General features: G+C 43.1%; 1 protein-coding gene across 1 annotated transcript in view; it reads right to left on the minus strand.

The window, feature by feature from the left end:
* The window catches only part of FBXL7 (F-box and leucine rich repeat protein 7), a 363,919-nt gene extending 344,948 nt beyond the window's left edge, over positions 1-18,971 (minus strand). Inside the window, exon 1 of the mRNA XM_082723312.1 lies at positions 18,445-18,971. Coding sequence (XP_082579438.1) covers positions 18,445-18,481 — 37 coding nt within the window. The 5' untranslated portion in view covers positions 18,482-18,971. The remainder of the gene's footprint in view (positions 1-18,444) is intronic.
* Positions 18,972-22,857: the final 3,886 nt, after the last annotated feature.

Consider the following 22,857-nt stretch of genomic DNA (forward strand, 5'->3'; position numbering starts at 1 on the left):
CAGACTCTGGGCTGAGATTAAGGAGGAAGTGTTAAGGGTTGTTCCTTCCTTTTAAAGCCCACAGGAGCTTACATTTCAATATGGACACCTGGGGTTCCTTTACACCATCATGTTTGTCTTCCATACAGCTAAACTCAGCAGACTGTCTTTGTTGAAGAGCAAAGTACAAAGCCTAACTAGTAATTTATTGCTTTTATTCCATTATTCAGAGACCTGGGACGGTAAAACTTAATTTAGGGATATTTAGAATACCTTCTCACCGATTTAGGCACTCGCTTTGTAAAGCTCCGCTTTAGAGAGGCTGGGTTTGTGTGTGGATCGTAAAACACAAAACCCTAGGAAAATACTTGTCTTATAAAGGAGACAAAATGCCATCTGAAATATCCATCTGAAACATGTAACTGAGGCTCTGATACAGTTATGAGAAACAAATAAAGCAAACCAGGCAGACTGCCCAGAGACAACAGTCAAATGTAAACTTTGCAGAGACAGAGAGACAGAAGGAAGAGGGAGAGCAAGGAGAGCCGGGTGAGGGGAGGGGTAGCAGGGCACGAGGGCGAGGGAGACGGGCTGTGGGTGAGAGAAGGCAGGTCATCTAGAGCAGGACAAAAAATAAAACAGTAATGAAGGAACAAATCAAACAGAAAGTCTGGCCCAAAGTCTTAAATATATTCATAAAAGTCCTCACTTAGGCACTCCTGTGGGGATTTACACAAACACCTAGAAAACGCGCACGGTTTTTGCCCCAAATGACCTGATCAGTAATTTTAACAAATGGACACCCCAGCCTCCATTGTTGGATGAATTTTACCAGCAAGGAAAACAGCAAGTTCTAATTATGATTAAAAGCTGCAGATGAATTTGAATCTTTGCTCAGCATAAAGACATTTATCATTGTTTAAAGATCTAACCCACCCAAACAGGAAGCAACAGCACACAGAGGGCAATGTCACCTCTCAGCCCACAAGCACGGGCCAAGAGAGGAGGCTCATTCTTTGAGGGAAATCCGGGCATTTCTTTAGCCTCCTTTCTGCAATAAGATAGGAGCATCACACTTAGTTTCTTGTAGGACTTGGAGCCACAAAACTTAAGTGCTCTGAGTCAAAAAATATCATCCAGGGGCACCTGGGTGGCTCAGTGGGTTAAAGCCTCTGCCTAGGGCTCAGGTCATGATCCCAGGGTTCTGGGATTGAGCCCCACATCGGGCTCTCTGCTCCGCAGGGAGCCTGCTTCCTCCTCTCTCTCCCTCTCTGCCTGCCTCTCTGCCTACTTGTGATTTCTCTCTCTGTGTCAAATAGACAAAATCTTTAAAAAAAAAAAAAAAATCATCCAAAGAAGAGTAGGCTCTGCGTGCTCAGAATAAACAGCTAAAAATTTTCTTTCTCAAAGTCCAAGTGTCTACATTACCTAGATATAAAGTGTAGAATAATGGACTGAGGGTTGGATTAGGAGACGCAGCTTCTAATTCCAACTCTGCCTTAAGTCAACTAAAGAAGAATAATAGCACCCCCAACTCCCTGATGCTAAGCTCCGCCCCCTTACTGTCCATTTCACCTTCATCTGAGAATCAATATCACCTTCCAGCCCCTGCAGCAGATCACACCGTAATTTTGTGAAACTTGCCAGTCATGCATTTTGAGATCAAGGTACCAGTGACGTCACTGCATCTCAGAGTTGTCGAGATGTGAATCATCATAGATGAACAAGCAGAATTTGCTGTGCCAGGCACTATGCCTTCGTATCTACTAAATGAATCCATTCCCTGACAACTCTTGGGAGGGAAAAACTGCCACTGACTCCATTTTCCAGGTGCACAAACTGAGGCACAGAGAGGCTAGATAACTTGCATAAGATCACAGAACTGATAACTGGAGAATCAGTTTGAAACCCAGAAAGTTCAACATCTAAGACTGTTGTGTTATTAGTCACCATGCTGGCTGTTGTACCTCATACGGAACTTTGCCTGAGTCCGTTGGTCCCCAAAGGACAGCACTGGACATCACTAGAGTTCCATCCAACTTTAAAACATAGAATTCTTTGACATAAGGGAGAGCGGATCGTATCCCTTTGTAGAATGGACACCCTACTATTAAAGAAACAAATGATACTTTACTTTAAACTGTATTTCTTAAATTCCTTACAGAAGGATATTGTATTTCTCTCCATTTATGGGAAAAACATACTGCCAGGACAAAACTGGGGTATTTTTGTTCTTGCTTAAATAACAGTAATTTTAGATAAAGCAGAGAGTACCCATTAGGAAACCTGCTTCTGTACTACCTTCTACCTAATTCAGCTACTTTTTTCAATTTATGTGCTCTGGGACACTGGGGAACAAACTAAAATCATAGCAAATAAATGTGCCAGAATCTGGTGCAAAGCCTATGGTTTGATCCTGTAACCACTGAAATAGGAACAATAAGTTTCCATACATACACACACATGTGGACACAATTTGCAAATGTGGATAGTATTTTACATTGAATCGTGGACTCCAGAAACAGTGGGATTTTCCCCACCAATTTTAAAACATTAAAAAGTCTATATTTGTATGAAATGGCATGAAAACCTACAAATCAGCATGTCATTCCCTTTGAATACTAGATCTGTTTCTCAACACTGCAAACCCGTTCTTTCTCCACTTTTTAGTAATGTCTAGAATTGCTATCATAAGAGAGCTCAGACTCTTTTGAGGTCCCTGATGCAACGAGAACTCAAAAATGAAAACTTCTCCAAAAAATAACCCATGTTTTAACGTTCCTGCATCAAGTGCACTCTGAAGGGATTGTCCAAAAGAGGGAGAAATAGAGCATAACTTAAAGTCGCTCCTGTGACAACTTCTTTCAGCTAGAGACAGGAATTTCCTGTTTTAAAAATGAATTCCAAAAACAACTTTTTCCCCCCAATTTTCTACATTTCTGGCAGAATTTGCTCAAAGCCAAGCCACTCATTTATTGGGCCAAATCAGGAGAATTTAGAAAGTGTGAAGTTTCATTTGAGGTAGATGCTGACTTGGCTACCTTAAAAACAAGGCTCTGGTGAGGTCACCTGTCTTACAAGCAGCAGGGTCCAGATTCTAACTCAGGCTCTTTGGCTCCGAAGCTGTCTGATCAGCACCGTGCCCCACCCACTCCCACTCCCTCCCTTATAGTTCTGGCTTGCTCTCTAGACTCTTGTGTTAGTCCACAGAGGACAAGCGAATGTTTTATTCATCACTATATATCATGGGCAAGCCAAGATAGGTTTTGACACACAGGAGGAAATTAATAAATATCGACGGGCCGAATGAATTAAAAAACGAATGAAATACTTTGATCAGTCCCTGAGAAATTCTCTCAGATCCTGGATGGTGATGACCAAGGAGATATGAAAGGCCAGATTAACCATCCTGGCCTGAAAAGCCAACTCAATGCTAATGCAGGTCAATCAGAACGTGAAAGTCTGTGAACTCATGTGGCCTGAAACCACCCTAAGCAGAAGGCAGGGTCCTTCTAGAGCCTTCCATCTCCCTCATCCCCTCAGCCTATTAGTCACCAGGTCCCGTTCATTCTATCTTCTTTTTATCACTGGAACCCACATCATCCTCTTCAGTCATTTTACCCCTGCCATAATCCAGATTTTTACCTGCTCTCGTTTAGTTGTTCTTCCCAGCTCCCACCACGCGTTACAGTTAGTGTCTCGATGGGCCTCCGTGAAGAGCACCACTTTCTCCCACCCGGGTCTAAAGCAAATTTAATTAATAATAAGTTTTCTTAAAAGGAGTGGCAGACAGAGAGAAAAACGGCACCTTTATTTCTGGGAACTCTAGTTCAGAGGTTGTGGTTTTAGGTCTATAGCCAGGCGGCTAATAACGTTGAACCTAAGTGCTGGCAAGCATGAGACCAAAGCCGGTCTACTCGTGGAATTCTGTTCAAAGAGCTTCCCCCAGAGAAGCTGCCCCCCCAAGGGCAGCTCCTTCTTAAGAGGAAAACAGGATGGAGATCAGAAGCTGACTTCACTTCTCCCAAATTTACCAACCGGGTAAATTCTCCAAGCCAGAAGTTATATTAATGACACCCTCTTCACAAGGAAAGAACACAAGTAGTGGAGAAGAGTAATCCATAGGTTTTTTTTCAGCGATTTCTATAAATCTGTCCAAGGCTGCCATCGCTAAACATTTACCACTGGCTTCCTCCTGCTAGCCACCTTCGTCAGGCTTTCACGGCCATATAAACCTGCCTACCTGTCCAGGTGTGAGGCTCAACTCAGATCACATTCTCCTCGCCTGTAGCTCATCCACTGGTTCCTGCCTCTTTGTCTGACTTTCTGTTGTTCTACATACCTCCCTCTTAGCCAAACCTGGCAAGCCGTTCCTCATCTTTCTAGACTCCATTCAAGGTCCCCTCAGATGAGAAGTGGATAGTTCCCGCTGAGGGTCACCACGGACTGGTTTGTGTCTTCCATCCCAAACTTTAGCTTGGCCATGCCTGGCTCCTCCAGCACTTTGTTATATGCAATTCACTACACTGTAGACCCCTTAGGTGAAGATCAAGTTCTTATACTTTTTAATCTCCCATTAGCTAGTACAGGTCCAGCGATACCTACAAATACTTCTTGAATTTGAGAGATGAGAGCAGCTAAATGCAAAGTAGGACATTAAAAAAATCCATACAAACAAAATGTCACAGTGGTTCAGAGGGAAGAAAGAGTAAATCCAGTTGGGAACACCTGACCTGTTTCCTTGCAGCAAGGGGTTAAATTTTATAACCAAAGATATGTCAGAGAAAATTTCATTGATGGGCAGTCACTAGGGAAGAGCGGTCCCAGAAGAAAAGGACCAGCATGACAAAAGACACAAATCTTGGAAAACAAAGTCTGAGGTATGAATTACACATAGATGAGAAAGCCTGAGAGAAAGCAGAGCATACATAAGGCCTTGAACACCAAATAAAATAAAATTTGACATAATTTACAGACAATAGGAGTCAAAGAATAATTTCAGGTAGAGTGGCTGGTGAATTATGCCAAGGAAAGTATATAAAATCTGAATCCTTATAGTAGCAATAATAATAAACTAATAATTTGCTTTTCAATTACTTCCAAATTTCTCAGGATCATAGTGACTCTGAGCTCATAATAGTTTGATAATCTCCACGGAACATTATTTGAGCATAATAAAATGACTAATAAACTATTTAGGGTGATCATGAGACTACATATTAATTTGTAGTCATTTTTCATTTTTCTTATGATTGTTGCAACCCACGGCTGCATGTTTCATCTGTCTAATGAATGTGTACTTGCCACTGGTCTATCATGTAATAAGTCTTGCCAATTTCCCAATTCTCTTAATAGCCAGTTAACACGAAATGCTGATTTCAGGCAAAAACAACTGTGACCATCTGTTTCTACCACACTATTTCTTCTTCTTCTTCACTACTCTACTACCAACCGTGGTGAGCTTCAGCCATCACTCCTCAAAGAATAGTGGACGATCAGCAAAATAAGGCCACAAAGGAATTATTGAGATGTCTGACTTCAGGGCCAGAGCTGAACACATGGATCAGACAGATGAATGGTCTCTAGACCCATCTGCAACCCATTCGGAGTTACAACAGCAGAACGACTCAGAACAAGTTCCAAAATGGCTCTTCAAAAATAGCACCAACACAACCAGAGAGGTGTATAAGCTTGTTTGTTCTCTTCTGCCAACTGGCTATGTGCTATTGGTCAAGTCACTTTAGGGTATGCGGTTTGCTTTCCTAATCTATACAGTGAAAGGATGAGACTGGTCCCCAGGCAGAAAACTGGTGCAGGTCTCTTAGCTCTCGGCTGAAGGCTCCCCTAGAAGGACCGCCGGGATTCCCAGGCAGCTGGTTCTCCCGGCAGTGCCATCCTGCCCTTGACGACTGCCAGAATAGAATCCCATTCCAACTGCTCCATTTTTCTTATGCTGAGTCCCCTGGCAAACAGTCTCTGTGATGAGTTTAGGGGCAGTTTCTCGGGAATTACCCTCGGGATCACGCTTGGGAAAGGCAAAGGAAAACGCAGATTGAATGGACAGATGTTGGTCTGTGATGCAGCTACACCAGTCTCGGTCAAGTCCAGGGACCTCGGACCCCAGAGGGCCTTCCTGAGTTGTCCCAGACGGCATCCCTGCCTCGGTTAGTCATGCAATGAGGACTGCTCCTTTGCCTTAGATGAGAATAATTTCTAGAGAGGCACTGGGCTATGAGTCATCTGTGCCAAGGACCTGTGAGCTGAAGGTCTGAGAGGGTCCTCCTTGAAGAAGCCACAGGACAGGAAGGTCAAGCAGAAAGGACATCCACCTCGAATTGTCTTAAGGCCAGAAGAACAAGGTATGAAGCACGATGAGGAGGGAAGAAAGGGATTAAAAGGAAACAGCTTGGACTAAGAAAATCAATGTCAGGGTCCTAAAACCTTGCTATCTGCATGACTTTGGCAAAGCGGTTTCATGTCTTTGTGCCACTATCTCTTTGTAAGGATCACGACGGTCACTGCCACCGCTATAGTAGCCACGACCGTATTCCATACTTCATTCTTGGTCAACATCCAAAGCCCTTTGGTGACCTTACAAACATCCCTCAGGAAAAAAGAACCCACCCAAACCAAAAATCTCCAGTAGCTGAAATTCATCTTCCGTAACTGCGCAGAGATGATGGGTAGCAGCGGCAAACTGAAATCTACACAGCACAGTGGACACACAGCAATCCCAAGATGAAATGAGATTTGCAGGCAACAGCCTGAGGATTCCAGCATTAGACTGAATACAATTACTCAGTTAGCTGTATCTTTATTACCCATGCTCCCCCTTGTGAGGCAATTTTCCTTATTGCAAGTAAAGCAACCCCAACCCAAGCATTTAAAAATGATCCTTTTCCTGTTTTTATTAGCCTGTATCAAAGAAATGACTATTTGAAGCACAACCAAGGGGAGGGAATTGGCTTTTTATTGCTTAGTTCATGTTGTTACGGCTTTAGAAGTGGAGAAAGACTCCCCAAGGAGACACTGTATCTCAAAACAAGCTCACAGGATAATCAACAGGAGAGGTCTTTCAAGAGAGATGGAAGATAGAGAAAATTATTAAAATATAATTAAATAAGCAGAGTGGATATAAAATAGAATGTGGAGAGTAAGATGTTCAGGACAGAAATGTCATGTCTTGAAAGTCACTTTCATACTAGGCTACACAATATACACTGTCCAAATGGGGCAACACAAATCCTTCCAACCAACGGAGTAGCTATTGATCTTGAAAATAAAAAATAAAATTAAAAAAAAAGACAAAAATGAGCATATGAATGTTGCCTATGAAGGTTATGTGTTGGACTGTTTGCTTCCTCTTTGGCTTGATTCTTCTGGTGACCTTTTGTTGGAAGCCACTCCTCTAACACATCCAAATAGTAAAGAAACAAATGACATTTTAATTTTAATTATGTTTGTTAAATTCCTTACAGGATATGTATTTCTTTCCACTTAGAGAAAAAAACGGGTGTGAAGAGGAATAGATCTGGCTAAATTTATAGAAAAGAATTATTTAAATATGGATTCAAGTACATGTACATATCCATACATCACACACACCTCAGTAAATTTTTTTTCTCAAATTGATTATTATTTTACTTCTGATTTTACTTCATGGGGGAAGCCAGAAGCAGAAGCTCTAGAAACTACTCCAATCACAACAGACACACATAATGAATTTTACATTTTGTATAATAAAGGAGAAAAAGAGACACAAAATAGAGACACATCTACTCAGCATGAAGAAGATCAATGTAAGATTTTTAAAAGAGTCACAGCCCTATGAGTGCTTAATCCAGAGAACCCAGAGCCAAAGGAATGGTTTTTAGTTGAAAGGTCAAATTTTAAAAATGCTTTCTAGGTTAATAATTTGCTTCAATTGTCATGTAAAATCAATTTCCAATCAGGTTAAGCAAATACTATCAAACAACATACTCTTCATAAATACTGAAATATACTGAAGAAAAATATACGCTTCAGTACTGTTCAACTCAATACTAATCATTGAAAAATAGTGAAGACGATGATACTGTAAGACAGTGAGCTTGAAAAGCCTTCAACAATTATCTTCAACAACACTAAAAAATACCCATCTCATCACTCCTTAAATACACAAGTTCAACTACTTTCATCCATAAGAAGATGGAACTCCATTGTCAAAAATAAAGGGCCAAGTTCGACTATCCTCAGAAGAAAGCACGTGTCTGGAAAAACTTTTCTTTTTTTAAGAGTTAAAATGTCTAAGAAATATTTGCGGAAAATGTGATAGAGTTTTCATAAGCTTTTCTTAGATCCCTCAAAGACCATGGCTAAAGATTCATGCTCGTTTCATTATTTAACAAGAAAATGTATTGAAAACCTACTGTATGAGCAGGTTACAGTCACATCAGGGTAAGCCCATGCAGGGTGAACAATGAAAACATACAAAAGAACAGGAACTAGGAAAAAACTGCGATTCAACTAGAAGACAGTGATCAGAAAGTAAAGCAATTAAAAACTAAATGAACAAGGTGAGTTTCTATCAATGACAAAACCTCCTTGAGTCACTATTCGCTCCTCCTAAAAGACCTGCCCCAGGCCCTCAGCACATCCAAAGGCCTCTGGGAAATATGGTTATTTGACAGCAAAGAACAAAGAAGATGGAAGGGAATCAGGAAACCCCAGTTTCCGAGGTGACTCTCTGATCTCCCAGGCAGCGATATAACTTTCTCCAAAGCATCCCCTGCAGAGGTTTTCGGAGGAAGTAAATGCCCCTCAAAGCCCCAGCTGAGTTTTATCAACTAGCAAGTGCTCTCTAACCGATACTGTCATCTCATCACGAACATGTATCCAATAGCTCACTCTGCATTCTCATTATGATCGTCTTGTCACCAGGAGGCTGTACCCGCAGTCACCATGGCTGGAGAGGACCACTAGGGAGCTAGGCTTCTCTGCTGCCAAAGGGATTAAAGGATGATGCTTACAGATCCCCGTTTTCATCCTGAGGTGCAAGCAATTTAAAATAGTATCAAGAACGTCTATGATAACCCTCCAGCATGATTCTATTGCTTCCTGTAGCACTTAAGAGAGAGTGACTGTATCATGAAAAGTGTACTAAATTTAGAATCAAGGTGCCCTCGCCTGATCTTCATTGTAAAATCAAGGCAACTCACTCTGCCAAGGCCTCCGTCTCCTCACCTATAAACGGGGGATAATGACAGACACCTCTCCCACAGTCCCCGTGATGATAAATAAGATTAATGTCTGAAATGCTTCATAGCTTCCAAAGCAATTTCACAGATATACTTATGGAGAAGTCTCCCAGAAACTGGCAAAAGAGAAGGGCAAATTCTCCAATACTTATTGGAGTAATTCCCTGTATGAACAGCAGTTTCAAATCCATGGTTTTGAAAGCAGAGGAAATATAAGCTATAGTGCATAAACTACTGAGGAGGAAAGAACATGTGGGTGCCTGTCCTAGTCCTGCTTTCGTGTGTGCGCAGGGGTGAGGCTATCCCAGGACAAAGACGAAAGAAAAGGACTCAGGGCTCTGGAGAATCTGGAGGAGAGCATTTTGGTTCTACTTTATGCTCCGCAGACTCTAAACAGTATGCTAATTAGTTCACATGCCCACGTTATTAGAGACCCTAGTTTGCCCCCTAGTTAGCCGGCCAGGTTGTCAGCGGTTGTCAGCAGACTGCCGCCTGGTGAGCTGGGAATCTGGCCGCAGGGGAGCCAGGTAAAAGGAGTTGAGAGTTTCCTTCAAAAACATCTTTCATTGTCCATCTCCTAGTCTGTCAAACTGTCACTGTCTGTTTTTAGGGGATGCTTCCTGGCCACTGCAATTCTCTAAGGTACACAAAGAAACAAAGACTGGAAAACGTTTGGCTGCACCTGGGAAGTCCAGGGAGGAAGAGTTCATGGGCATGCTGGAAGGGCACGGACTCCAGGGCCACCAAGAGACTGAAGGCATCACTGGGCCACTCACCAGCTGTGAGTCCTGGGCTTTCCTGTTCACAGCTGTAAAATGGGCTCATCATCACCCACCTGTCTGACTGCCATGAGCTACAAGAACGAGTATGTGTAAAGTGCTCAGAGGGGGAAGGCGCACCTAGTGAGTGCTCAACAATTATTATTTATTAGATGACCAAAAATACAATAAACTTAGCAGTACTCATATCTATGAGTAATCATTATTGTTCCACGAACCAAAACATTTTTAAGAAAACAGAGTTGAGTGGACCATTGGCCCTGTTCTTTACATTAGGAGGCAATCAGTGCCCTAAATCCCATTCTCTCTGAATTTGTTGTTTTCCCTCTCCTTGTACTTGGGTTCCTTTCTCTCCTTCATGCTCAGTCTCCCACCTGCTCCTCCTTCCTGGGCTCTGAGCTACTTCTGACTGTTGGAACGTGTCAGACCTGGCCTTCGTCTTGGACTTAACTTAGATGCTAACACGATTTGACCCAAGTAATCAACTGGGCCAGCAGGTTCCACGGCACATAGAAGTAGCCTTTTCCTGACTTCTTCACCTTGCCAAGAAGTGGGTTACTTGTAGCCAGAAGGTCAATCCACAAGGACAAAAAAAATTCCTGAAATTTTTCTCTAGAAATTTTGATTCACTTTCCATGGGTACATCTGCTTGAAAAATGCTGCAAAGGAATTTACCGCAGAAAGGGTAGCAAACAAAAAATGTTTTAATAACATTTCTACACATTGCTCAAGGCTTCTAACGTTACAATTATGAGTTCATGCAGTGTTAACAACTGTTTTTCATTTTGTTACTGGTTTCAAATTTAAATAGGAATTGATAGAATGAGCACATCTAATGCACGGCCTAATAGAGATTTACGGCTCCAGAAACAGTCTACAGTTCTTCAACCATGGAACGGGGAAACTGTTGACCATGTGTTTATATTTCATTACCGAGGAAAATGCAGAGATGGTTAACGATTATTTATGTCAGAAGTTTTACAGTTGCGTGTCTTTGGGCTACGAGCTAGCACATTTTAAGAGCTTCTATCCCAAGGTTTCCATTCTCCTCTCTGCTGCGGTGAGCACACCGGGCTGGGCAGACACTCCTGCCCTTCCTCTGAATCATGCCGAGGTCCTCACTCACAGAACCCACAGGAATCGCTTCCCAGGAGATAAACCACATGGGAAACAGAACCTGAGGATTTTCAGGAACGCCTAGGGAAAGTCTCTTAACAAAACATTTAGCTTCTCCCAAGGATCTAAGCTACTGCTCATCCAACACACCTGTTTGTTGCTGTTGTTTTCGAAACATCCTTTAGATGTTTTGGGAAGCACAGACGCTGTTCAGAGCTGTCATTGTTTAGAGAGTAACTCTATTCTTGGTCACACTGCCCCTCACCACTTACATCCACACTGGAGAACTAGGGTCTTCCTGTGAATTAGGACTTCTCTTCACCCTGTTCTAGAAGGATCTGTCTCCCTGCCTCGCTTCTCAGTTACTGAACTTCCTTAGGGCAAATCTATTCTATCTGGAGATTTAACGCAAAGAGTAAGTGGGAGAAGAGATCTGAATTTCTTTAATTAGAACCAAACAACTAAACAAACAAAAACAGCTACATTCTAGAAAAGTTCAGCTGATATAGACTCCAACACTGGACAGAAGACCTGCTGTTCACTCTCACTCGCAGTAAACATGGTGTGGAACAAAAGTGTATCAGAGCTTCCTAGCAGATGGCTCTCTTTGTGTGGTTCTAGTCAATTTGCAGATTCTGATCAAATACCACTAATCAATAATACCAGTTAAAAGTCTTGTATTCAAGGTTAAAACACCTATTCAAGGCATTCAGCATCAACACAATTAAGGGGCTCGCTTCAAGTTCAGCAGATCTGCATGTTTCAGGGTCATAATAAAAGTGACAGTAGATGCTAGAGTCAGTGGCCTTCACAACACTGGAAATAAGGACAAGCATTTATCGAACCCAATTTTCGGTGCTGGCGTTTATGTTCACAGAGGGCAGGAAAATAAACAAAATCAATAGATCTTCCTCTTTTTTTAAAAGATTTATTTATCTGAGAGAGAGCAGGAGCAGGAGGAACAAAAGGAAGAGGCAGAGAGAGAGAGAGAGAACCTCAAGCAGACTCACTGCTGAGCATGAAGCTCAAGACTAGGCTGGATCCCAGGACCCCGAGATCATGACCTGAGCTGAAATCAAGAATCAGACCCTTAACTGACTGAGCCTCCCAGATGTCCCAGACTTTTCCAGTTAATACCTAAATAAATCAAATAGACAAAAGTACATACATACAACAGACAGATACCAAGGGAGAAAAAGAGAATTAATTCCCCCAGGCAAGGTGGGGGAATATCTTTTAACACTGAAAATGACAGAGCATATTGGTGGGGGAGGGGGGCAGGGGGAGTGCAACGTAGTAAAATGAGTTAGGTGTGGAACCAAATAATAACCCTTCATCAAAGATAACTTCACATGACAGAATTCTTAAAAAAAAAAATTTATTATTTTATTAACATAGAATGTATTATTCGCCCCAGGGGTACAGGTCTGTGAATCACCAGGTTTACACATGTCACAGCACTCACCAGAGCACATACCCTCCCCAACATCCATAACCCAACCACCCCCCCCACCCCCAGCAACCCTCAGTTTGTTTTGTGAGATTAAGAGTCTCCTATGGTTTGTCTTCCTCCCAATCCCATCTTGTGAAAGAATATTTGCTAGGGAGCTTGGTGTAGGGTCCTAAACTATACCCCTTACTCAGTGCAGAAATCTCCAGCATACCATCATTTACTGTGATCACATCCTTCCCATATCTGAGGACTCATAGGCTCACTGGAAAGCCTATCCCAGATGTGGTCAGACCCCTCAATGAGGGTCTTCCTCAGATGCAGCCAAATCAACTGTCTAGTAACTTACACACATTGGTCTCTGCTTAGCACTTTGCAATTTAATTTTCACCACGACAGAGCTTCAAATACTATTTTTAATAGATTAAGTCTCTCAACTTCATTTATCCCCTTCTTCATTATTCAGGGAACATAATCATTCTAGATTTTATTCAAGATTATGTCATATATTCTAATACATTCCTAACACCACCTTAAAATGCATGATATCTAGAATGTCCCACCAGTTAAACAGCCAAGAGAAGTTTATCTAGGCAGCTTCTAGATAAAGTCTAAGGGCTAAATTATTATTAACTACTCAAAATCAACCCAGAATTCATTTTAGTGTGACTTGATCCCAAGGGAAAAGTTCCCTCTCTTTGCTTTCCCATTTTAAACATGCAAAAGATACCCCAAATCTCTAAGAATATCTTCTTATTGTCAGAAGAAAGATGGTCTCATTAGCTGCATTAATGTTTCGATTTGAACAAATAGTGCAATCAGTATGTTTACCTTCTGATTTTCATCAAAATGAAATTATTAGCTGGAGGCAAAAAATGAAGACCTACTTCTATCTTAGAACTATGGAGATCTTTGGAGCGATGTCTACATACCCAGTAAGGCAGGCAATATTCCATGGTCACAGCAAGAGGAGAAGGTCCTAGGCTTCCTCCACCCACCCAAAAGCAGTCACAAAATATCTGATATAATTAGATAAAAGACATTCACAAAGACTCTAGGCAAAAAAGAAAAAAAAATAATAAAACAAAACATGTGCGGTGACCAAAACTGACTCTGTTCCACAGTGGCTATGGTTAGAAGACTAGTGATGTGACACTCGCATGAAATAAGGACTTAGGCTCCCCAGCGGAGAATAGTTCACTTGGTATAACATAGCGGTTCCAAATGACAGGCGACATGCTACCTCATCCTCAAGGATCAGTCTTCCACTTCCTTTAAGTCCTGCTCTAAATGCCAGGTTTTCAACAGGGCCAATGGAAATATTCTAACTAAAATTGCAGCAGCCTGTTCTTCCCAATTCCCAATCATCTGATGATTTTTTTTTATTCAGACATTAGCCCCTTAGAATGTATCACATGGTTTATTGAATTACTGTGTGTGTTTTTGCACATTTGTTAATTGTACCACTTTCCCTCCATCCCAACACACACATGCCCACACACACAGAAAAGATTGACAAGCAACAGGATCTTTATCTGTCCACTGATGCATCCCCACTGTCCAGAAGAGTTCCTGACACAGAGTAAGAAATAAGAAGTCAGTGTACATTAGTTGAAGAAGTAAATACTCTGGGCTTAGACACACTTGGCCCTGAGTCCCAATTCCACCTGTACTAGCTATAGGACCAGGAGAAAGGCTCATTGTCCCTGCAGCTGTGTTTCCCTACTGGTAAAATGAGGACCTCAGGAGGGCCTGCCTTTAGAACTGTTGTGAGGATAGCATGAGTCAGTGTATGTCAATGGCTTAGAATAATGCTTGGACACAGTAAGCTTTTGATAAACATTAGCCGCCATTATTATTATTATTCCAAGATATGTTTCCCAAGGTGGTGACGGAGGAGTGATGATTTAGTGTTCTGGCAACTGGCTCTCCTCGCATCCGACAGCACAGATCTGACATGGTGAGGGGCCCCAGGCAGTTAACAGAGCAGCAGAACCACCAAGGGTCAAACCCCACCACTATGGCCTCATCAGCTCCAATCCAACAACACCCAGGAATTTGCAAAGGAGTTGTTAACTGTGTATTACTGCCCCCCCACTCCTGCTGGAGTAGAGTAAACATAACAATGTAACCACTGAGTAAGTGAGGGGGAGGCTCAGACACCTTAAAAGGCAGGGAAAGCAGCCTGCCTCTTCCTACTTGAATGAGATTTTTTTATTTGGCTTAACTGGAGTCAAAGCTAATGGTTATAATGGCTTTGCTGCACTCCCCAACTCGTTCTCCAGGTTTCTACATACAGGCTGAAAGCTATACCTGATGGAAGATAAAGGGATTTACCAGAACATACTAATCATTTAGATACTCATTTATGTTTCTAGAAATCTAAAGATTGGGAATGCTATAGTAACTTTTTCCTGGGGCAAAATCCAAGCATGTGTAGGGGCTCAGACTACAAATTAAACCACTAACCTGAATAGTCACTAAGTATTTGGGAAAACAAAACACTTTGGAAACACCCATTATTTACCCATACCTAGAATTTAAGGGGGAAAAAAGCAGGGATTTCAAGACTGGTTCAATTAGGAGAGGAATGGGGAGTAAGTGAGGAGGAGAGAGAGGAGAGAAAAGGACACGACAAATGGGGGAGGGGCGCTTATGGATTTCGTGGCACTAACAGTCTTAACTTCCCTATTTATTGTAACGGACCTTCCAAGGCTCCGCTCTGTTAAGTGGTCCATTAAGGCATTAGAAGAGCTAAATAAAATGAATGTCTGTGTGCTCAAGAATGAGCTCTTGCTAGAGAATGTCAATAAAGAATTCCTCTCTTCTCTCTAGAGAAGAAAGACTTCAGGGGCTTCTTGATTTCAGGAGAATTGAGCAAGGTCACAGTAGCTAAATCAAAGCTGGACTCAAACTTACAGACATCCAAATTAATGGTCTCTACTCAACACAAGGACGTCCCCAAATTTCTAGGAAGAACCTAAGATTCTGCATTGTTAACAAGCTCCAAGGCGATGCCGATGTTGCTGGTCCTTCGGCTACACAGAATAGGAATCCTCTGCCCTTGTTGTACCTGCCATGGGAAGCCTCAGGAAGAGTTTTTGTTGTTTTAATGAAAAAGGAGTTTTCAAGGAGCAAGAGAAGGTAAAATTCCATATGAAATACTCAAGTTTTAAACATTCCTCTAGTTCGACACCATTTGTAAAATTAAGGTGGTTTGCCTTTCCACAGTGGAGTCAACTCTAAAATATACTTAAAGATCAGACCGTCAAAGTCTACACAAACCCCTAGCTTTTAGAGTTGAGTGGCCTCTCAGTGCATTCGGTGGATATGCATCTACTAATATTATCCTTCTTTTAGTACAACTGAGGTACGGTTGAAAATAAATCTTTGAAATAAATCTTAATTTCAAACTATGCCTAAATTGTACTAAATCTAAAACTGTCTTAATTCTCAGTCTTCTTAATAGAGATACTATGTTGAAGGGTTGATTTCACATTCTTCGAAATATGACATTTTAGATAAGAAAGATAGCATGGACACATTGAATTCCAACAGGATTACCTGCATACATTTGACTATCCAGTAACACTCTGTAAGGAAGCTGACCCTTGAGCAAACCAGGTTTGAACTGTGTAGGTTCACTTACATGCAAGTTTTTAAATAAATACAATATAGAATTGTAAGCGTATTTTCTTAGGATTTTAATAACATTTTCTTTTCTCTAGCTTACTTTATTGCAAGTACAGCATAGGACATATACAAAATACACCTGAATCAACTGTGCTATCGGTAAGGCTTCTGGCCAACAGTTGAGGGGCATCAAAAGTTACACTAAGTTTCGACTGCACAGGAGCAATGAAACACCACACTGTTCAAAGGTCAACTGTAAATATGTTCTGACCCTATTTAGAAGGCCAATGTAACTAGAGTAGGGGGGAGGGAGAAAAGTTTTTTTTTTTTTTTAAAGTTCATGTCACTTCTACTTCTGTATTTTTTCCTTGCTGATCACAGAGGACTCTCCAAGCATTTGATGAGAGTTGAACGCTAAGCACAATGTTTCCCTCCTGCCGAACCTCAGTTACCACCCAAAGCTTCCTATTGGTTCCCTTGAATCAGCTGAGCCCAAGAGGTTTTCCCTATAAAAAGTTCCACAGTGTATCTAAATCTGATCCCAGTAAAATTTCACTTCAGCTGAAGTGAAAATGCAGAGGTAGCATTTACGGATAACAGCTGGAGATCATTAGTTCTCTGTCTCTCTTTTTCTCTCCCAAGGGTTGAAAATTCTGCTGTTCAGACAGGAAGTCGTCATACACCACACACTGTACAATACCAGAACGCTGGGATAGAAGAACAAGTTGCAGAAGATTAGGAGGAGTGTTGGAGGGGTTTTATTCAGGAACGCAGAGCCCTGACTCCATTTACCTCTTGGGGCCTCCCTGCCCCCCACCCTGACCGTATTCAAATATCACAATATATGCATACCTACAACTGACAGACACACATTTGACTCCCTGCAAGCTTTTTAATATTCAGAGTAAAAGGCTTAATCTTTCAGTTTTCCACAAATTTTTAAAACATTGAGAAGTTCTGGGGAGTGTCCAAGATTCCACAATAATCTTTGTCGGCATATTTCCACATGCCCTATCTAAAAAGACAACCATTTAACTTTTTTTAACAATGAAATTGTTTAAAAAAAAAAAAAAAAAACTCTCCTATGAAACTGCCCAGAATAAGGAGTATATATGGAATTCAAAACATAGTGATCTGGAAAGAAACGATTTAAACCAAATGTTCTTGGGGATATGGTTTCCTAGGGTCGGCTGCTGTTATCTCATCAAGCTGCTGAGAACGAACACACACACAAACGCAGGGAGAGAGACATCCAAGTTCTGTGACCACACCTCAAAGTTCTGAACGGGACGATAGGAGTTTCCCTAACGCCACACGCTGAATAGCCATTCTACATTCCTACCAGTCTGCAGGCGCAGGACCCCGTTTGTAACCGCCTGTCCCCTGGGGGCGGGCTTATAAAAGCAACCCGGTCTCTTCCACTCCCCTCCAGTCAAGTTCACGAAAGACAAACCTTCCTAACTTTTGAACCGCGGAAAGAGCCCTTGCAGGACGCAAATCCGGGGCAGGCTGCTAATCAGCTGGGGTACAATACTACGGTTTTATGCAAAGAGGAGGAGGAGCGAGGGAGAAGCCAACCCACACATCCATCATCCTTTTAGGAGTAGGTGGAGTTTAAAGTTCCCCCAACTTCCAAGTTCCCACTTGACAGGCAATATTTCTGTGCAATTTCCAGCCCCACGTAACAGATGGTCCTTTGCCCGTCTTGAGCCCCGAGAGAGTCCCAGACAAAGCCCTGGGCCACTCCTCGCCTCGCGAGGCTCTTAGGTGGTGTTTCACGAAGCTGTCAGCTCAGGGGCACTGAGCAGAGAATAGAAACTTAACTTCTTCTTCCAGAAGTCGTTCCTGCTACAGGAGAGTCCAGGGGACTGACTGGAGCACAAAGGCCTGGGAAAGTTTTCGCAGCGTTATTTTTCAAAAACGTCTTCCGCCATCTGCCAAACCATCATCCTAAACCCCAGATGCTTAAGGAAGGAAAGTTGAGGCACATGTGCTCAGAAATACGGCAGAAATGCAACTTAGAGCCGTCCCAGGGACAACCTGGGAACTTGCTTAATGAGACCCCCACGGTGGGAAAGCATCCTCGGGGCGCCTCGACACTCAGTGCCACAGGGGAGGGTGACGGCCCGGACGCGGTGCCAAACGGGGGTGCGCCACGGTAGCCTGCGAGAACCTTCCTTCCCAGACGAGAGGGCGAGGGGGAGGGGAGGGGGGCGCGATCCGGGAGTCTGAGGACGGGCGGCCCACTCACCCTCACTGCCGTACTGTTTGCCATTGTTCGCGCCCATCCTGCCGCCGTCATGCCCGCCGTCTCCCCGGACACTCCATAGCTGGGGCGCACCGCCTGCGCGCTCCACCAGAGGAAAGCCCGCCCGACGGGACCGTTAGCTGCGCATACCCCACGCTCCGGGGCCGGGCTCCGACCGGGGACGGCCCCTGCACTCCGCTGGGAGGGGGGCGCTCGGTCCCCGCCTGGCACCCCCGGGGGCTCCGGGTGGGGCCGGGGGCAGCCGCCGCTCTTAGAATCCGCGTTCGGGGCCGGCGGGCGCAGCGCGGCGCAGAGCCCGCGCCCCGGGGCCGCCCAGAGGCTCGCCGCGCCGCCGCCGCCGGGTCCCCATCCGCCCGCCCGGATCCCTCTGCGGTGGGGCTGAGCCGCGCGGGCGGCCGGGGCTCCCCCGCTCGGCCGCCTCCTCTCGGCGCCCCTGCGCGCCCGCGGCTTCCCCGGGGAGGGCGCGGCGGCCACTTGTTGCGGGTGCCCCGAGCGAGCAGAGACTCGCGGCCCGGCGCAGCTCGCCCGCGGGCCGGACTTTTGTTAGCGCCAGGCGCCTCCTCTCGCCGCCCAGCGTCAATCACAGCTGGAGCCCGGGGGAGGAAGGCCGGCCCGGAGATGCGCGGCCTTTTAAAGGGGCAGCGCGCCTTTTCGGGGCTCCGGCTCCCGGCCCCCGCCGAGGCGCAGGCCCTCGCGCCCCCGCAGGACCGCTTCGAGCGAAGGAACGTGCCCCTGGCTCTGCTGGACTATTGTTCTTTTGCAGGCTTGGCCCCCAACGTGTAAGATGAGCTTCCCGGCGTCGTTTGCAGTCCCTTGGGTTTGCTTGCAAACACGGCCTCTTTTGAGTGTGGGGGCCTTTAAAGTAAGCAGGCATCGGAGTCTGATTCTAAGTCAGGTATGTGTGCTGCATTCTCCGGTGGCTCCCACTTTCGGGGACTGAGGCGGGGAAAGGAGGAGAGAGAGAGGGAAAACTTGAGGGGAACTTAGCAGGGAGTCCCTGGAGAGCCAAAGACATTCCCCGCCCCGGTGCGGAAGGTTTCCTGGCTCAGAACTTTCAAGACCTTCAGAGCCAGGAAGTTTCTATGATTTTTTTTTTTTTTCCTCGTGGTTAGTGTTATCCTTTGTTTAATACATCACAACCTCTTTTGGAGATTTATATGGCAATTATAGAGCCTTAAAATGGCCCTTTGGTGTTCCCTCCTGTAAATAGAAAAAGGAAATTCTTCTTAATGTTTTATTCCCTTTTTATGGAAATACCTAGAATTTAATAACATTGCATATTTGTGAAGACCCCAGCCTTCACGACACAAATTTCTTTGTAGCGAGACAAACACAGCCCAGTTTCTCCTTGTAGGGTGTTAGATGTTTTAAATTAAGTTAAACTTACATTATGATACATATATGTATAATATATAATAAGCATCTGTAATAACTTCACGGAGATCCGGAATTTTTGTAATTACCTATTTTTTAAAAGGTTATCAACCACATGCAGAAATTGGGGTTCTAGTTGGGTAATTTCCTTATATTTGGAAAAAAATTCTTTCTTAAAAGATAAAGCGTATTTCAAAATTCAAAAATCGAGGTTTATTGGTCAGAAGATACCATGTATTGACAAAAAAATCACAAATTCACTTATTTTCAAGGACAGGTTTAAGTAGTTTTGTGTTGTTCTGATAACATTTAAATTGCCCTAGTCCCAAGAGATTAAGGGCTGCATTTTAATTCATCTTTTTATATATAGAATCTAGCATACTGCCTGGCTGATAATATGTGCTTCCCATATAACCTTGAGTTAAATTAAAAACTTGTGGAGGTGCCTGGCTGGCTTAGTCTGTAGAGCATGTGACTCTTGATCTGTGGATTGTAAGTTTCAGCGCCTTGTTGTATATAGACATTACTTTTTTAAAAAACCTTTTAAAACAAAAAACAAAGAAACAAAAAATCCTTGCATCATGGGCCCTAAGTAAGAGATGGGTGTTAAAAATTTAGAAGAGTTAAATGCATTTTCAGAGACTCCACCTGAAAGCGCAAAGCCAATCTAGAAACAAGCCGGCATCTACGTTATCTTCATCCAAAGCAGATTTCTGCTCACCTGGTCTTTGTGATTTTCTACCACCATTTAGGAACTACCCTGAGTCTGATCATTTTGGAGGCATAATTGAACATAAAACCACCAAAAAGTAGTTGAACATTGGACAGTCATCTTGATATTTGCTGCAGAGCTGATAACTTGTTTTTGTTTTTGTTTTTGTTTTTTTAAATACGCTGTTGACTTCCTGATCCTCTCAGTCCCTCTTTTGAGGTCTGCAAGTCGGGAGGAGAAGAAACTGAGGTTCAAACAGTTTAAACACCTGGAGTCACCCAGGTTGTAAACGACAGGTGGATTCAGGTTCTTAGATCCTGTCCTCCTCATTGAGGAGGGCCATGGCATCTCTGGACCTGGCCATTGTTCATCTTGGAATCACTGTCACCCCTTTTTAGTTGGCTTGCCTCCCAAGGTCTTTAATATCAGAATAAAGCTAACAGTGAAAAGTTATAATGACTAACAATATTCATCAACATTGAAATTAAAGTATCTACATATTGTCAAGGCTCATTGTCTACTAGAAAGAGGAACAGAGATGATCCTGTTTAAGAAGTTTCACTTTAAAACAAAATAGAGGGGGGATGGGGCGCCTGGGTGGCTCAGTGAGTTAAGCCACTGCCTTTGGCTCAGGTCATGATCTCAGGGTCCTGGGATCGAGTCCTGCATCGGGCTCTCTGCTCGGCAGCCGGGAGTCTGCTTCCCTCTCTCTGTCTGCCTCTCTGCCTACTTGTGATCTCTGTCTGTCAAATAAATAAATAAAAACCTTTAAAAGAATAAAAAAATTTTTTTAAATGAGGGGGAACTACATGATTTTTAACCTACTTCTGATTATAAAATAGAAATAAATGTTATCATAGTCACTGTAAAAGCTTGGGGTGAAACATGTTTAACAAAAAGAAGGAAAAGCACTGTTCCTGCTAAAAATAAAGCTATATTCACACGTATATATTTTATTTTTTTTAAATAAGATATTGTACAAATATATGATTTTAACCAAAATTACCAATCTTTTTACGCAGCTGCCAAACCTAACCCCCTAATTTTCAATACAGATTTGTATATTTATAAGGAAAAGGATGGTATGGTTTTCACCAGTGTGTTCCCAATATCTAGCACAATTCCTAACACAAAGTAATCACTCAGTAAAAACTTGCAGACTGAGTGAATGATGAACAAAGAGATAAAAAGCTTTGTATGTTACTCCGCTTTCTCTCTCTGCCTTTTTTTTTTTTTAAGAGGCTGTAATCACTGAAAAGATAAAAAGCCAAGTAAGGATTCTAAGTTACCGCAAACCAGTAAGAATATTTAAGCAACTGTTGTTTTTCTCCATCCAGTGTCTTCCAACCTGTTTCTGAAAGCACAGTTCCTGTCCTTTGGGAAACAGTTTCACCTAAATTCCAACTGTGGGCTTCCAGTGGGAGCTTGTCAATTGTAGGAGTGAAACAATTGGCCAAGTGAAACCCCAGGGTCAGGCTGACCTAGTTACCCACCTGCCTTTGTCAGTAAGGGAATAAGCAAGTGCTCTCCTCCTCCTTGCTAGAGTAGTATCTGCGGGGTCCTGCAGAAGAGTCAGGACTTTCAGCATCATCTAGAAGTCACAGGGCAACTCCCTCAACTCTTCCAAGCAGAGACCACTTGGGGAGCCAGAAATGTTCACAGCCCCCAGCAGTAAGGAGGGGCCCCTTGCATCCAGTGTCAACAGGGGTTGAGTGGGAAACCTAAACTTCTACTTCCACCTGGCAGTTACAAGGTGGCACAGTTAAAACAGAAGGTTTTAACTTTATATATGAACATTCTATATTAGCTTTATATTTTGACCCATCACCTCATAATATGATATGAAAATATCCAGGTTTCAGTGGAAAGTCATTTGTCATACCAAGAACCAGGAAAATGTCGAATGAAAAAAGGCAATCAACAGAAGCCAACACCGAGATGACAGATGTTAGAATTATCTGGCCAAAAATTTAAAGCAGTCACAGAAAAATTACTCAATGAACAATTACAAAAACACTTCTAATAAATGAAAAGAGCAGAAAGCCTCTGTAAAGGCATGGAAAATATGAAAAAGAACCAAATAGGAATTTCCGAACTGAAACAGGAAAGCTCAGTGGGTGTGCTGACGAGCAGAATGGAAGACACCAAGGAGGGAATCAGTGAATTGAAAGACGGGACAATAGGTATTAGCACCTGTGAAGAACAAGGAGAAAATAGACTGAAAAAATGATAGAGCCCACATGGATTCATGATAAAAGAGCTAACGTTTGTGTCATCAGCGCCTCAGAAGGAGACGTAAAGGAGGGAAG

The sequence above is a fragment of the Mustela nivalis genome, assembly GCF_964662115.1.
Source record: "Mustela nivalis genome assembly, chromosome: 3".
Taxonomy (NCBI): domain Eukaryota; kingdom Metazoa; phylum Chordata; class Mammalia; order Carnivora; family Mustelidae; genus Mustela; species Mustela nivalis.